This window comes from Panthera pardus, unplaced genomic scaffold (assembly GCF_024362965.1).
Source record: "Panthera pardus isolate Hobbes unplaced genomic scaffold, ASM2436296v1 HiC_scaffold_27, whole genome shotgun sequence".
In the NCBI taxonomy this organism is placed as follows: domain Eukaryota; kingdom Metazoa; phylum Chordata; class Mammalia; order Carnivora; family Felidae; genus Panthera; species Panthera pardus.
This window is the reverse complement of record NW_026526843.1, coordinates 118076155-118092955: the sequence shown is the minus strand read 5'-3', so window position 1 is coordinate 118092955 and position 16801 is coordinate 118076155. Positions and strand designations below refer to the sequence as shown.

General features: G+C 63.8%; 1 protein-coding gene across 3 annotated transcripts in view; it reads left to right on the top strand.

Moving 5' to 3' along the window:
* Positions 1–12604, top strand: part of LOC128773861 (serine/threonine-protein phosphatase 2A regulatory subunit B'' subunit beta-like) — a 35507-nt gene extending 22903 nt beyond the window's left edge. The window contains exons 2-3 of one of the 3 annotated variants that reach the window (XM_053891851.1): positions 8908–9093; positions 12018–12604. In XM_053891851.1, the coding sequence (XP_053747826.1) occupies positions 8908–9093; positions 12018–12275 (444 nt within the window). In that variant the 3' untranslated portion in view covers positions 12276–12604. The remainder of the gene's footprint in view (positions 1–8907; positions 9094–12017) is intronic. The other 2 variants (XM_053891850.1, XM_053891852.1) reach the window with 2 other exon arrangements.
* The last annotated feature ends 4197 nt before the right edge of the window (positions 12605–16801 follow it).

Below are 16801 nucleotides of genomic sequence, written 5' to 3'. Positions count from 1 at the left end.
CTCTCTCTCCTCCCTCTCTCTCCCTCCTCTCTCTCCCTCCCTCTCTCTCCCTCCCTCTCTCTCCCTCCCTCTCTCTCCCTCCCTCTCTCCCACTCCCTCTCTCCCCACTTCTCTGTCTCTCCCACTTCTCGCTCTCTCTCTCTCTCTCTCGCTCCTCGCTCTTGCTCTCGCTCTCCTCGCTCTCCTCGCTCTCCTGTCCCTCCCTCTCTGCCTCTTCCTCCCTCCCTCTTCCCCCCTCTCTCCCCTCTCTCCCTCTCTCTGTCTCTCTCCCTCCCTCTCCTCTGTCTTCCCTCCTTTTCTTCCTCAGAGAGCATATCCAGCACGACCGCGGGTGCGCCTCCTTCGGGTCCAGACAGGTCTGTCCCATGTGCTGGAGGTCAGGGAAGGCCCCGCGCGGTCCCCCGCAGAACCCGCAGAGGCCTGCCTCGCAGCCCCGGGAGGTGGCCGGCCTCCCAAGGACGCCCCGTGTGCGGACGGGAATGTGTGTGCGCCAGCTGTGCTGGGCCGAGCTCTATTTATGTCCCGGAGATTAAACTTGTGAATCTCGCATGGCCACACACGGCTGTTTTCTCTCTCCCTGTCTGTCCGTCCGTCTGTCCGTCCATCCGGGCTGCTTCTCAGCGGCGCCCGGGGGCACGGAGCTCAGCCTGCGTCCCTGCCGGGCGGCCGCTGTGGGCACCAGAGCGCTGACGCTGCGGGTCGAGTCGCGGGGGCCTCCGTGACGGCCCCTGGGCGCTGTGGTGTGGTGCCGACGCGGGACGTCCCCGCGGTGCCGTGCGCACGGCAGAATCGCAGCCACCGCTGCCTTCTGGGGGCCACCATGGCCTGCGTTCCCGCACTTCAAGACGCGTGCAGCCTGGCCCTTACGTCGTACGTGCACCTCTGTTGTATTTTAACGTTTACTTGTCTTTGAGAGAGCGCGACAGATCGCCAGCAGGGGAGGGGCAGAGGGACAGGGAGGCACAGAATCCCAAGCAGGCTCCAGCCTCTGAAGGCCCAGCACGGAGCCCGACGCGGGGCTCGAACTCACGGACCGCGAGGTCCCGACCCGAGCCGAAGTCACAGGCCTAACCGACCGAGCCACCCAGGTGCCCCCCCCCCCAAAATTTTTTTTTAATGTTCATTTAGTTTTTGAGAGAGAGAGAGAGAGAGAGAGAGCACAAGTGGCACGGGGCAGACAGACACAGACGGAAGCAAGCTCCAGGCTCCGAGCCATCAGCACAGAGCCCCACGCGGGGCTCGAACTCACGGACCGCCAGACCGTGACCCGAGCCGAAGTCGCAGGCCTAACCGACCGAGCCACCCCGGCCCCCCTCACGCGCGTCTCTTCTAAACACATGCTGTTTTTTAGGTGTGCCTGGGGGGCTCCCCACTCCACGGTTTAGGTCAGGTCGTGACCGCACAGGTCGTGAGTTTGTGCCCCTGCGTTGGGCTCACTGCTGACCGTGCCCAGCCTGCTTGGGATTTCCTCCCTGTCTCCCTCCCTCGCTCCCTCCCTCTCTCCATCCCTCCCTCTCTCCCTCCCTCCCTCTCTGCCCCTCCCCTGCCTGCGTGCTCTCTCAAAATACATAAGGGGACTCTGGTACTCCTGGGTGGCTCAGTCGGTTGAGCGTCTGACTTCGACTCAGGTCCCGATCTCACGGTTCGTGGGTTCAAGCCCCGCGTCGGGCTCTGTGCTGACACTTCGGAGTCTGGAACCTGCTTCGGATTCTCTGTCTCCCTCCCTTTCTGACCCCTCCCCTGCTCACACTCTGTCTCTCTCGCTCTCTCCCTCCCTCTCTCTCTCCCTCTCTCTCTCAACATACACCCTGCCCCCCCCCGCTTGTGCTACAACTGTCACCTGCCTCAGTTTCCCAGGTGCAGAAGTGGCTGAGGGCCTCCCTCTGTGTTTCTGCGCCGTGACCGCAGACGGCTCGTTCTCCTCGGTGCTTTGGGGAGGTGTGCAGTCCTGACGTGATGATGCGTTTCCCCCAGAAGGACGCTGCTGCTTCAGGCCCTGCCCGTCTGGCACGACTTTACGCTTTGCGCTTGGGGCTGGGGGCTGGGGGCGGCAGGCCGAGCGCAAGGTCCCCGGGGGGGGGGGTCCCCCAGGGCCAGCCCCCGGGGGCCCTTGGTGTCTCGCAGGGTAGAAATGCAACGTGAGCCACAGGACGGGAAGACGGTTTGCTGAGTAGCGTGGCTGGCGGAGAAGAGAGGACGGGGCTTCTGGGAAAGTCAGAGACGAGAGGAGGCGTGTGCTCGTGGCTTGGGACGAGGGGTCCGTATTGGAACAGGGTCTCGGGGGGGGGGGGTGCGGCACCAGGAAGCGGACGAGGGTCCAATCTGGGGCGAGTGTGCGGTGAACGCCGGTGTCCCTCCATAAGTCACAGCCGGGGGTCCCGCCGTCCACGTCGGCCGAGCTTTGCTCAGAGCTGAAGTGCCGGCCGGGGTCTGGGGCCCGGGTGTTGGGTGTGCGTCAGGCGTCGGGGCCGAGGCCATCACGGCTCAAGCAATGCCCTTCCCTGCTTCCCCCTGGGACAGGGTGCAGCTCGTCTGCTCGTTCGCCGGGCCAGGTGCGGGACGTGCGTGGACGGGGCCGGGCGGGAGGACAGAACGGCAGACAGCAGCACGTGGGAGACCCCGAGGCCTCCCTGCTTGCAGAGGACGTCAGTCAGCGCGGTTCGCGGACGCGAACCTCCCTCCCTCCTTTTCCCCCTCCTTCCCTCCTTCCTCCCCCTCCCTCCCCTCTCCTTATCCCCTCCCTCCTTCCCTCCCTCCTCCCCCTCCCTCCTTCCCTCCCTCCTTCCCTCCCTCCTCCCCTCCCTCCCCCCTCTCTCCTCCTCTCCTTATCCCCTCCGTTCTCCCCTCCCTCCTCCCCATCCCTCCTCCCCGCCCTCCTTCCCCCTCCCTCCTCCTCTCCTTATCCCCTCCCTCCTTCCCTCCCTCCTCCCCCTCCCTCCTTCCCCTCCCTCCTTCCCCCTCCCTCCCCCTCTCCCTCCCCCTCTCCTTATCCCCTCCCTCCTTCCCCCTCCCTCCCTCCTTCCCCCTCCCTCCCTCCTTCCCTCTCCTCCCTCCATCCTCCCTCCCTCCTTGCCCCTCCCTCCTTCCCTTCCTCACCCTCCCTCTTTCTTTCCCTCTCCCGCCCTCCCTCCCTCCTCTCCGCCCTCCCTCCCTCCTTCAATTCCCTCCCGCGCCCTGCCTCCCCCCCCTTCCCCCTCCCTCCCTGCACCACACTCTCCCATGTTATCCCCTCCCCCACCACACCCTGCTTGCATGCACTGTGTCTGCAGCTCTGTGTAGAGGTTCAGGCCCCTGGAGCACTGAGCTGGCCTGTCCGCCGTGCCAGCCCCCACGGTCCCCGGGGCCCCCCCAGTGACTGAACAGAGGACAAGTCTCGGGAACACGTGCATGTCTGGGACGTGAGGCTTCTGAGTGCTGAGGCCTGGACAGAAGGGCCTGATGACAGGGACGGTCCTGATGTGTGACTGAGGGCACCGGACTGTCGCTGACGTGTGACTGAAGGCATGGGGACCGTCCTGACACGTGACTGAGGGGACACAGGGCTGTCCCTCACGTGTGACTGTCCCTGATGGGGAGACGGGGCCCATCCCGACGTGTGACCAAAGAGGACACAGACCGTCCCTGATGTGTGACAGACAAGGACACAGACTGTCCTGGCACGGGACCAGGGAGGACACAGAGCCATCCCTGACGAGTCACTGAGGAGGACACAGGACCGTCTGTGAGCTGTGACTGAGGAGGACAGAAACCAGCAGAGGACGGGGGCCGGACCGAGGGCGTGTCCAGGGAGTGCGGAGCATGTTGAGCCACGACCAGGGAGGACAGGGACCGTGAGGAGGGGTGACCCGGGCGACGGAGACCGTATTGGACCCTGACCCAGGAGGGCGGGGACCGAGTTGAGCGGTGACCGGGGAGGAGGGGGACACCGGGGAGGTGGTCGTTGAGCCGGGAGGAGGTCCCGCCGGCGGACGGAACGACCCCTGGGACGCGGCCCGGGACGTGCCCTGTGCTGTGCCTGCTGGCGCATCGCGTGGTTCACGCCCCGGCTCGTGTGGCCGTGGGCAGGGGTGCGTGTGCAGTGCTCGGAGCGTGTGTGTGTCCGCCGCTGACCGACGGGCTGGCGGCTTCGGGCGGGTCCCGCCGTGGGGCCTGTGCTTGTAGCTCCCTGCGTGGTGCGCCTGCCTGTCCTCCCAGCTGGGCTCCCCCCCTCCTCCCTGTGCCCCGAGCCCCCTGTCCTCCCAGCCGGACTCTCCCGCCTCCTCCCTGCCCCGAGCCTCCTGTCCTTGCAGCCGGCCTCCCCCACCCCTCCTCCCTGTGCCCCGAGCCTCCTGTCCTCCCAGCCAGCCTCCCCCGCCTCCTCCCTGCCCCGAGCCTCCTGTCCTCGCAGCCGGCCTCCCCCACCCCTCCTCCCTGTGCCCCAAGCCTCCTGTCCTCCCAGCCGGACTCTCCCGCCTCCTCCCTGCCCCGAGCCTCCTGTCCTCGCAGCCAGCCTCCCCCGCCTCCTCCCTGCCCCGAGCCTCCTGTCCTCGCAGCCGGCCTCCACCACCCCTCCTCCCTGTGCCCCGAGCCTCCTGTCCTCCCAGCCGGACTCTCCCGCCTCCTCCCTGCCCCGAGCCTCCTGTCCTCCCAGCCAGCCTCCCCCGCCTCCTCCCTGTGCCCCGAGCCTCCTGTCCTCCCAGCCGGCCTCCCTCCTCCTCCTCCATGCCCTGAGCCTCCTGTCCTCACAGCCGGCCTCCCTCCTTCTCCTCCCTGCCCTGAGCCTCCTGTCCTCCAGAGGCCTCCCCCGCCTCCTCCCTGCCCCAAGCCTCCTGTCCTCTCAGCCTCCTGTCCTTGCAGCCAGCCTCCCCCACCCCTTATCCCTGTGCCCCGAGTCTCCTGTCCTTGCAGCGGCCTCCCCACGCCATCCCTGTGCCCCGAGCTTCCTTTTCTCCCAGCCGGCCTCCCCCCACCTCCCTGTGCCCCAAGCCTCCTGTCCTCCCATCCAGCCTCTCCCGCCTCCTCCCTGCCCTGAGCCTCCTGTCCTCCCAGCCGGCCTCCCCCGCCTCCTCCCAGCCCCGAGCCTCCTGTCCTCACAGCCGGCCTCCCCCGCCTCCTCCCTGCCCTGAGCCTCCTGTCCTCCCAGCCGGCCTCCCCCGCCTCCTCCCTAACCCCCGAGCCTCCTGTCCTCACAGCCAGCCTCCCCTCGCCATCCCTGTGCCCCGAGCCTCCTGTCCTCCCAGCCAGCCTCCCCCGCCTCCCTGCCCTGAGCCTCCTGTCCTCGCAGCCTCCTGTCCTCGCAGCAGGCCTCCCCCCACCTCCCCGTGCCCTGAGCCTCTTGTCCTCGCAGCCTCCTGTCCTCGCAGCCGGCCTCTCCCCTGCTCCTTCCTCCTCCTCCAGTTGGTGCCCTGCTTCCTGCAGTGCCTTCCCTCCTCACTCCCTTCCTCCCTCATTGCCTCCCCCCCTTCTTGCCCACCTCCCTCACTGCCCCCCATGCCCTCCCCCTCACTGCCTCCCCCTGCCTGCCTTCCCCATCACTACCTCCTGCTGCCTGCGCTCCCCTCTCACTGCCTCCCCCTGCCTGCCCTCCCCTTCACTACCTTCCGCTGACTGCCCTCCTCCTTCACTGCCCCCTCACTGCCTGCCACTGCCTGCCTCCCCCTTCACTGCCTCCCCCAGCCTGCCCTCCCCCTCACTGCCTGCCCCTGCCTGCCCTCCTCCCTCACTGCCCCCCCACTGCCCTCCCTTTCACTGCCTCCCCTTCCTGCCCTCCCTCACTGCCCCCCCACTGCCCTCACTTTCACTGCCTCCCCCTGCCTGCCCTCCCCCTCACTGCCCTCCCCCCTCACTTCCTCCCCCTGCCTGCCCTCCCCCTCACTGCCCTCCTCCCTCACTGCCCCCCCACTGCCCTCCCCGTCACTGCCCTCCCCCCTCACTGCCTCCTCCTGCCTGCCCTCCCTCACTGCCCCCACACTGCCCTCCCCCCTCACTAGCCTCCCCCTGCCTGCCCTCCCTCACTGTCCCCACACTGCCCTCCCTCTCAGTGCCTCCCCCTCACTGCCCCCCCTCACTACCTCCCCCTGCCTGCCCTCCCCCTCACTGCCTCCCCCTGCCTGCCCTCCCTCTCACTGCCTCCCCCTGCCTGCCCTCCCTCACTGCCCCCACACTGCCCTCCCTCTCAGTGCCTCCCCCTGCCTGCCCTCCCCGTCACTGCCCCCCCACTACCTCCCCCTGTCTGCCCTCCCCGCTCACTGCCTCCTCCTGCCTGCCCTCCCCCCCACTGCCCTCCCTCTCACTACCTCCCCCTGCCTGCCCTCCTCCCTCACTGCCCCCCCACTGCCCTCCCTCTCACTGCCTCCCCCTGCCTGCCCTCCCCCTCACTGCCCTCCCCCTCACTGCCCTCCCCCCTCACTGCCCCCCCACTGCCCTCCCTCCTCACTGCCTCCCCCTGCCTGCCCTCCTCTCACTGCTTCCCCCTGCCTGCCCTCCCCTTCACTGCCCTCCCCCTCAGTGCCTCCCGCTGCCTGCCCTCTTCCCTCACTGCCCCCCCACTGCCCTCCCTCTCACTGCCTCCCCCTGCCTGCCCTCCCCCTCACTGCCTCCCCCTGCCTGCCCTCCCCCTGCCTGCCCTCCCCCTCACTGCCTCCCCCTGCCTGCCCTCCCCCCCACTGCCCTTCCTCTCACTACCTCCCCCTGCCTGCCCTCCCCCCTCACTGCCCTCCCCGCCAGGACACCGGTCTGCTCCTGCAGCAGCATCAGGTGGCCGTCTCGTGTCCCAGCTCCGCAGAGTGCGGAGTCTGGGCGAGACGTGCGCCTGCAGGTTGGACTGTGCTGCCTGGTCTCTGCCAGCCGGGGCAGCTGGAGGCAGGGTCGTCGGGGGTCGTGTGCGTCTGTCCGTCCGCAGCCTCAGGCGGGCGTGTGTGGTGGCAGAAGGTGCCACGCGCACTCCTCGTGACAGATGCTGTCGAGCGCTGCCGGGGGCCAGCGGCCCGCGGGGACAGGCAGCCGGCTTCGTGAGGGCGGCCGCGAGGGCGCCGTGACGCTCCCCTGCCTCGGCGTCCCCGGACCCGGCTGGCGTGTGGCCCTAGGCCGACCCCGAGCACACGTGTCCTCAGCCGTCAACCCGAGCGATCGTGTCTGCTCGCGGGACTCGAAAATGCAGCCCCGTCTTGCGTGCGAAGTGGCCACTGCAGCCGCCCCACCGGCCACCGCGCCCACACCTGGGATGCGCGGACGTCACCGCGCTGAGACGCTACGTCATACGTGGCGCCACCTCAGGTCTGCCCAGGGCGGCGGCTTTGGCTCTGCGATGACTCCTGTGCCCGTGACTTTCTGGCGACCAGGACCGTGGGGTTGAGGTTCTGTGTGTGAGGGACCCGCGTGTCGGGGTGGAGGGCATGTCCTTGTAAGACTGTGTGTGTGTGTGTGTGTGTGTGTGTGTGTGTCTGAGGGACCCGCGTGTCAGGGTGGAGGGCGCATCCTTGTAAGAATGTGTGTGTGTGTGTGTGTGTGTGTCTGAGGGACCCGCGTGTCGGGGTGGAGGGCGCATCCTTGTAAGAATGTGTGTGTGTGTGTGTGTGTGTGTGTGTGTGTGTGTTTGAGGGACCCGCGTGTCGGGGTGGAGGGCACGTCCTTGTAAGAATGTGTGTATGTGTGTGTGTGTGTGTGTGTGTGTGTGTGTGTGTGTCTGAGGGACCCGCGTGTCGGGGTGGAGGGCGCATCCTTGTAAGAATGTGTGTGTGTGTGTGTGTGTGTGTGTGTGTGTGTGTGTGTCTGAGGGACCCGCGTGTCGGGGTGGAGGGCACGTCCTTGTAAGAGTGTGTGTGTGTGTGTGTGTGTGTGTGTGTGTGTGTGTGTCTGAGGGACCCGCGTGTCAGGGTGGAGGGCACGTCCTGGTAAGAGAGTGTGTGTGTGTGTGTGTGTGTGTGTCTGAGGGACCCGCGTGTCGGGGTGGAGGGCGCATCCTTGTAAGAATGTGTGTGTGTGTGTGTGTGTGTGTGTGTTTGAGGGACCCGCGTGTCGGGGTGGAGGGCGCATCCTTGTAAGAATGTGTGTGTGTGTGTGTGTGTGTGTGTTTGAGGGACCTGCGTGTCGGGGTGGAGGGCACGTCCTTGTAAGAATGTGTGTGTATGCGCGCGTGTGTGTGTGCGCGCGTGTGTGTGCGCGCGCGCGAGGAACCCGCGTGTCGGGGTGGAGGGCACGTCCCTGTGCAGGAAGCATGTGTGTGGGAACAAGCGGTTACACGCATAAGCCGCACACGAAGTTCACCCTTTCCTGGATGCAGCCGTCTGGTCATCTGTGTCCACCTGGCTCATCCCTGGGGACGCGGGGACCACGGGGCTGGCTCTGAACCCCTGGGGGCTGCGGGGGGACCACAAAGTTGGTGCTGCCCCCACCATGGGCCTGCAGGCAGGGTCTTCCCGAGCATCCATGCCGGTCAGCCCGGGCCTCACCGGTTCCCGTCCTGGGGTCCTGAGGGGCCACCTGCAACGCAGGGGTGAAGGCGGCTATGTGGGGAGGACCTGTGGAGGACTGGCGCTCACTCTCGCGTCGTGTGACCCGTAGGGATCGTGTGCGGTCCTGTGTGCACGGTGGGTCCGAGGTGTGACCCACAGGGAGCGTGTGCGGTCCCGTGTGCACATTGAGTCCAGGTCTGTGTGACCCCCCCCCCCGGGAGTGTGTGCCGTCCTGTGTGCACGTCGGGTTCGGGGCTGTGTGACCCCCCACCGGGAGTGTGTCCTGTGTGCACGTCCTGTGTGCACGTCGGGTCCGGGGTGTTGTGTGACCCACAGGAAGCGTGTGCGGTCGTCTGTGCACGTCGGGTCTGTGGTGCTCGGTGCACTTCGTTAGAGCCGCTGGCTCTGCTCGTCACATTAGCTGAGGCCACGCACGTTTCCCGGTCCTCACGGCCTGCCGTCTGCTTTGTCTCAGGTTCAGACGAAGAAGGAGGAGCCCCTGCCGCCCGCCAGCAGCGAAAGCATCCCCGCGTTCTACTTCCCTCGCGGCCGTCCCCAGGACACCGTGAACGTAGACGCGGTCATCGCCAAGATCGAGCGGACTTTCGCCCAGTTCCCGCACGAGAGGGCCACCGTGGAGGACATGGGCCGCGTGGCCAAGGTGGGTGCCCCTGCGTGAGAGCGGCACACGTTCCTCAGCCCCTCCGCGGGCTCGCGGCTCGGGGTCCTGCTTACGCACGTCGTCGGAACGGTAGTCCCGGACACGGGAGAACCCAGGTGTGTGTGGATGCCCTCCCGGGATCAGCGGGTGTGAACGTGTGCGCGTCTTAGGGACCCGGCGCCTAGAGGCCCTGCGCACGCCTTCCCCGGCCCCTCCGACCCCGTGTCTCTCCCTGTCCAGGGTGCCGTTCCTGTGAGCGGGTGGCACTGGCCCACGGTCCACGCTTGCACCCCGTGGAGTGAGGTGGTGGCTCGGCCGAGCTGCCGCCGCCTTGTGTGCGCTTCCGCGCCCCCGTGTGTCCGCACACGGTGCGTTCCAGGAGCGTTGATGCGTGCAGACGTGACCCGGCCGGGTCCAGGGTCGCCGCACACCCGAGACCTCTCTCCCGGACTTGCGTGGCTGGGGTCACGTGGGAATGCCGCCCGATGCTTGTGGAGCCACGAAACCTCTCCCGGACCGCCTGCACGGTTTCGTGGCACCCAGCAGTGTGTGCGGTTCCCCTGCCTCTGCTCCCGTGCCAGCATGAGCCATCTCTCTGATCGCAGATGTGTGTGCGCTGGGGCCTCGTTGTGGGTCTGGCTTGCCCTTTTCCCTGAGGACGGACGACCGCGACCGTGTTTCACGCGTGTGTTGGCCGTATGCCCACCTCTGGACCCACGCGTGTCTACGGCCTTTGCCCCGTGTCTCAAGTGGTTGTCGTTTCAGCGTGAATATTAAGAGTCTCTGTGTCCAGACACGCGTCCCTCATCACTTACGTGGTGTAAACGTGTTTCCTCCTGTTCCCTTGGTGCGTATTCCCCTCCTAGGTCATGTCCTATGCCACACAGAAAGCCTTTCGTGTTGATGAATTTCATTTTATGTACTTTTTCCTTCATTGCTCGTGCTTTTTGGGTCCTAGCAAGAATTTATTGCCAAATCTCAGTCGTGAAGGTTTTTTGTTTATATTCGTATGAGTGTTACAGTTTTACTTATGCACGTATCTTGAGTTTTGTATACGGTGATATCGGGGCACAACTTCATCGGTTTTTTTTCTTTTTAATTTCATTTCTAAGTAACATCTACCCCTGGTGTGGGGCTCGAATGCACGACCCCGAGATCAAGAGCTCCACAGTGCGCCGACTGAGCCAGCCGGGCGCCCACCAACGTCATCTCTGTGTGTGTCCAAATCCAGGGGTCCCTTCGCCACTGCTGGAGGAGACCCTTCCTTCCCCGTTGACTGGTCTCGTGTCCCTCATTGGAAATCAGTGCATCGTCACATGCGGGTTGATTAGCGGGCGCTGATCCTGTCCCGTGGCCCTGTGTTTCTGTTGTCGTGCCAGAACCACACTGTCTAGATTAGTTGCTTTGTAGTAGGTTTCTGAACAGGGCCGCATAGCACATCCGAGTCTTCTCGTTCAAGATGTTTCAGGCGGCGCGAGGCTCTGTGTGAATTTCAGCACCGACCTCTCGGTTTCTACAAAGATGCCAGCAGGCATCTGAGGAGGGTCACTGGGAATCTGTGCGTCGTCTCGGGAAGTGTGGGCGCTCCGGTCTACGAACGGAGGTTTTCTGTCTGTTCATTTACATCTTTACCGTTTCTTAGAAGCGTTTGGTGGTTTTCAGGTGTCCCTGGCACGTCTTTTACTACGTTTCTTCTGGAGCACGTTACTGTTTTCGATACTTGTGTGACTGGAATTGTTTTCTACGTGTTCACGTTGTTCATCGCAAGTGTGTAGAAATGGAGCGGATTACTGTGCATCGATCTTGTGTCCCGCAGCCTTCGAGGCTCACGGATTAGTTCCAGTGCTGCTCTGGCATAGTCACCAGGGTTTCACAGATGCACGATCGCGTCCTTCACACGTGCAAGTAGCTTGACTTCTTCCTCCCCGGTGTGGATGTGGCCCGTTTCTTCACGGTGTCCGACTGCTGTGCGAGCGCGTCCCGTGTGGCACGAGAGACCAGCGGAATCGTGGGCAGTCCTCTTGGTTTAGAGGGGCAAACATCCGCTCTTCCGGCAGCATCAGGCCCGACTTTGGTCGTGGGGTTCTCACAGGTACCGCTGTCAGGCTGAGGATGTTTGTTGCCACCACTGGTGTGTGGTGTTTATTTGGAAAGGATATTGAATTCCTCACATGCGTTTTCTGAATCTGCTAAGACGGTTTTTGTGCTGAGACCGTGTATTCTGTGAGCTGATTTTTCCGTGGTTAAACCAACCTTGCATTCCTGGGGTGCTTCCCGCTTGGTCTGGGTGCATAGTCCTCTTTATACATTGCTGGATTCTGTTTGCGCGTATTTTGTTGTTGATTTTGGTTTATTTATATTCTTAGGTGGTCCTGTTTGTACTTTTCTCATGATTCCTTTGTGTGGTTTCAGTGTTCGGGTTACACTTGTGTTAGAGGATCAGTTGGGGATTGGCTTTTTATATTTTTTAAACTAAAAAAAATGTTTTCCCCCCCCCTAAAAAAATTTTTTTTAAGTTTGTTTACTTTGAGAGAGACAGAACGTGAGTCAGGGAGGGGTAGAGAGAGAGAGAATCCCGAGCAGGCTCCACACCGTCAGCATGGGACCCGACATGGGACTTGAACTCTCAAAAGTGCGAGGTCATGACCTGAGGCGGTTGGCTCCTTAAAACATTGGTAAAAGCATGTGCTTCTGAGGTCCAGACCAAAGAGCCAGACGTATTCAGGGAGGTACAGGTTCTGTCCAAGCGTCTTCATCTCTGTGGTCTTCCTGCACCCAGAACGAGCAGTGTTCATGGCGTTGGTTTACCTGCTGCTTGTTTCATGTTCCGATGTTCAGCACTTCTCTACGCCTAGACGCGCGTGCCGTGAAAGACGTACGTACGTGAGAAAGTTCACACATGTCTAATTTCATACCTTTCTCAGGTACACAGCATGGTGTTGTGCACGAGGGTGTTTCCTCGCCGAACGTTGTGTTGGCGCTCGCGGCTCGTCCGTCCAGGCGGTTCCCGCTCTGCCCGTAGCGTGGGACCACGGACATCCCCGACCGTGTGGGCCGAAGCCAGGCAGTGCCGTCCGGCGGAAGTGACACGCATGCTGGGACCGTTCAGACCTGTCTGTCAAGGCGTGGAAACCTCGCTTATGGGGCGCCGTAAGCGTGTTGGGAAACGGAGACGATCGTGAGACCAATATTCCACGTCCCGGGACTGAAAACGTTAGAAACACTATGAACGCCGAAGTGTTTAATTACCTGGCAAAACCCTAACGAGCGCCCTCGAGCACGGCGCGTCCCTGTGTCACATGGCGTGTGGTGCAGAGTGAGCGCCTCGTCTCTGCCTCGGCCCGTTGTCCCGCCTGACTCCACTCTGCTTCCAACATCGAACCCTTTGTGCTTCCCGCGTCGTGAAACCTCTGAGACTTCCCTTCGCGCAGAGTCAGTCTCTGGGACGCGTCCGAGTTTTCCGGCGCAGGCTCGCCTGTGTCGATTGCCGGCCCTCACTGAGCTCCCCGGCCGCACGCCAGGGCTCCTCGCCCCGCGGCAGTGGCCGGGCGCCTCTGGTCAGCGTCTGCCGGGGTCCGTCCCGTCCCGCCCAAGCCCCGCACGCCCCGTCCCCTTCCTTCCGGAACTCGGCGAACAAGCCGCCCGATCCGTGGCTGCGGCAGGAGCCTGTGTGAACGTGTGTGTGAGTCGCTGGGCTTGACACGAGCTGAGCTCTCTCGGCCCGCTGGCTGGTGAAGAAGTCGGTTTCGGCGGTAAGAAGCAGATCTTCACGTCGTCCCCGGAGCCCCCGCGGGAAGCAGGGGGGCCTGGCGCGATGCCCTGGACTTGGTGCCCCGCGAGGACTGCGCCCCTTCTTCCTGCACACGCATAGCACTCAGCCGTGGGCACAAGCCGCAGTCTGCGTTCACCGGCCCCCTCGTCGCAGGGACACACACAGGGGCCGCTGGCCGTCGCGGTGACCCTGCGATGGGCACCACGTGTGCGCGTCATTTCACGTCATCCGTGTGCTTGGGACGAGCAGGGGTGAGCAGGCCACGCTGCAGACGCGTGTTGTCACCAGGCTCCGGTGGCGGATGTCTGACGCCTGACGTCAGATACGCAGGAAGTGGCGTTCCGGGGCCCGGCTGGTGTGCGTGTCTCCTGACTCGCGGACATTTTGTCTGGGGCGCTTCAGCGATGGCGGTTCAGCGAGACGTGCGCGTGGTCCCCCCTCGTGTGGTGGGTCTTGCCCCGTTTGGGGTTCGCGGGTCTCCGCCTGTCAAGTGTCCTCCTTCCGTCGTCACGTCCCTCGCTGCCTCCTCTGGGACCATGTGGGAACCCGGGGCGTGTGTCCCCTCGCATGGCCCAGAGCCCGTCCTCGAGGGCACAGGCTTTACGCGAGAGCGTCATTCTCTCCTCGTGTCTCGTAGGCGGCATCAGTCTGTGCATGGTTTTGATTTCTGGGCTCGGTTCTCCTCATGCGTGCTGTGTCTGCGGTGGTCCCTTGTGTAGCGCGTGCATCTGTTGCTTCAAAGCTTTTCTCATCTCGCATCATTTTTTAGAGTCTTTATCGAGTCGGCACGTATGAGCCTTTGCTCTGGGCTGTTCATTTCTGCTTCCTTTCCTGACTGGGAGACGAACTTACGGTTTCCCGTGAACGTCCACCAGCCTCCTGGATGACTGCTTTATGTTTTCATGTCCTCTTTACTCCCTTCTTCCAGAATAAACCTGGGCTTGTGCGTGTGCACACGTCTGCACGTGTCAGGGAGCAGACACTCAGACCTGAGCTGCGGGTGACCGGTTGGACCAGAAACGGCGTCAGCGCTGTGCAGAGTGGCGGTTCACGGCGCGTCTCCGGCCACGGTGCTCGAGCGCCAGCTCTCCCGTGACCCCCGCCAGCGCTTGCTTTCCGCACTTCCTGTTTTCAGCCGTTCTGGCGCGTGTGCGTGTGAACTTGCCGGAGCTCTATTTTCATTTCCTCACGATTACGTTGAAAACCTTCTCTTGCGTTTATTTGCGTCAGTGCACCGTCGTTTCCCTGCTCGGCGGTTTCCTGGAGGTGTAACTGAGCGCCCGACGCGGCTCACGCGCCCTGCACGCGGTGTGAGGAGCTTTGACACGCGTGCCCTGGGGCTCACACATCCGCGTAGGAATTCTGGGGACACGCACGTTCCCAGCTCAGCACCGTTGTCATGGGTGTGTAGGCAGGGCTCAGGGTTGGCCGCTTAACGGTTTCCTCTTGACTAACGGCAGCCGTCATCTTACCTCGCGTTCCTTTCTAACTGTGCATCCCTGATGACATCCCTGCTCGTGTTACTCATGCATCTTAACTGGGCCATCCTCTTCCCACGGAGTCATGCGGTGTCATGGACGGTGTGGACGCGGGCACTCGGGACGGGCCGTCCTCATCACGCTGTCTTATAGACAGCATGGACGCGGGCACTCGGGACCGGGCCGTCCTCTTCCCACAGAGTCGCACGGTGTCATAGACAGCGTGGACGCGGGCACTCGGGACCGGGCCGTCCTCTTCCCACGGAGTCTCACGGTGTCATAGACGGCGTGGACGCGGGCGCTCGGGACCAGGCCGTCCTCTTCCCACGGAGTCTCACGGTGTCATAGACGGCGTGGACGTGGGCACTCGGGACCGGGCCATCCTCTTCCCACGGAGTCGCACGGTGTCATAGACGGCGTGGACGTGGGCACTCGGGACCGGGCCGTCCTCTTCCCGTGGAGTCGCGCGGTGTCATGGACGGTGTGGACGTGGGCACTCGGGACCGGGCCGTCCTCTTCCCACGGAGTCGCACGGTGTCATAGACGGCGTGGACGCGGGCACTCGGGACCGGGCCATCCTCTTCCCGTGGAGTCACGCGGTGTCATGGACGGTGTGGACGCGGGCACTCGGGACGGGCCGTCCTCATCACGCTGTCTTATAGACAGCATGGACGCGGGCACTCGGGACCGGGCCGTCCTCTTCCCACAGAGTCGCACGGTGTCATAGACAGCGTGGACGCGGGCACTCGGGACCGGGCCGTCCTCTTCCCACGGAGTCTCACGGTGTCATAGACGGCGTGGACGCGGGCGCTCGGGACCAGGCCGTCCTCTTCCCACGGAGTCTCACGGTGTCATAGACGGCGTGGACGTGGGCACTCGGGACCGGGCCATCCTCTTCCCACGGAGTCGCACGGTGTCATAGACGGCGTGGACGTGGGCACTCGGGACTGGGCCGTCCTCTTCCCGTGGAGTCGCGCGGTGTCATGGACGGTGTGGACGTGGGCACTCGGGACCGGGCCGTCCTCTTCCCACGGAGTCGCACGGTGTCATAGACGGCGTGGACGCGGGCACTCGGGACCGGGCCGTCCTCTTCCCGTGGAGTCACGCGGTGTCATGGACGGTGTGGACGCGGGCACTCGGGACTGGGCCGTCCTCTTCCCGTGGAGTTGTGCGGTGTCATGGATGGCGTGGACGCGGGCACTCGGGACTGGGCCGTCCTCTTCCAGTGGAGTCGTGCGGTGTCATGGATGGGGTAGTTCTAGGCTCCCGGTCGGGTGGGTGTGTGGAAGCAGTGAGCCCGCCCATCCCGTGCCGGTGTGGGCTGTGGTCTCTGTGATGCAGCATGCTGGGGGTAGGTCCCTACAGACTTCCCCCACCTGCCGTCACTAAGGGGGCCCCCGTCGGTCCGTACGTGCCCCCGGCCTTTACCGTGCACGGTCATGACGTGGCGCTGACGTCTGGGCAGTGCTGTCCTGCAAGTGTTGATGTGCTGGTGTGGCTCTTTCTTCATCTGTAGCCGTGGACTCAGACTGGTGGCCGTCCCACGGTGGCAGCAGCCGTGATAAACCCCGTTTTATCAAAAACACCATCGTCTCCGCTTTACGTGCCCTCGGGTTCCGGCTTCTAGTGGCTCGCGGGGGCTTAAATCTCATCTCGGTTCACGACTGGGGTCTCCCGCCGTCCGTCCCTGGAATTTCTGGTCTGCTTTGCTGTCGGGCCGGCCTCATCCACTTTCTCGGGAAGCGCTCCTTACCAGTCTGTGTTCCGGAACTGTGTGTTTGGGATCAGTTTCGCTCCCTGAATATTCTGCACGGGACCCACTTGGGGTCACCCTTGTTTCTTTCTGGGAAGGTTACGTTGAATTCCTCACCACAGTTTCCTTCCCCTGTGCGCTTAGTAGACGGAGGACATTGACGTGTCCTCACATGAGACTTGAGGGCGTGCGTCCCACGTGTCCGTGCAGGCGCGTCAGGTGCTAAGCTGCTGCGATAAGACCCAGCGTGTCAGAAGCCGTAGTGAGGCCACCCTGGCACGTGCAGTCCAGCGCGTGTGTCTCCCGTGTGCGTGCTGAACCACGTCGGCCACACGGCCTGGTTTTCCTGGTCTTTTCCCAGGACCGCCGTTCCGCTTCCGGGGTTGTTTTTGTGGCCGCGTTCGGCCACACTGGCTTCCGGCCTTCTCGGGATGGCTCCCTGCCTTTGGCTCCCTCCGGGATCGCCGCGTTCTCGCCGCTTCGTGCACGAGGCTGCTCCGGCCTGCTGTGGCCTTACTGACGTTCGTGTGCGGTGCCGTGACCTTCCTCGTAGACACGGCTTTACGGGCGTCTCGCGCATCAGTGTGCCGTGCGTCTCTCTCTTTCTCATCCGGCATTAACTAGCTTGCGCTGTGTTTTCCACTCTGTTCTGGGGCCGCCTCGCAGGGATAACAGAGACCCCAGGGTGAGGGGCCGAGTCTCCTT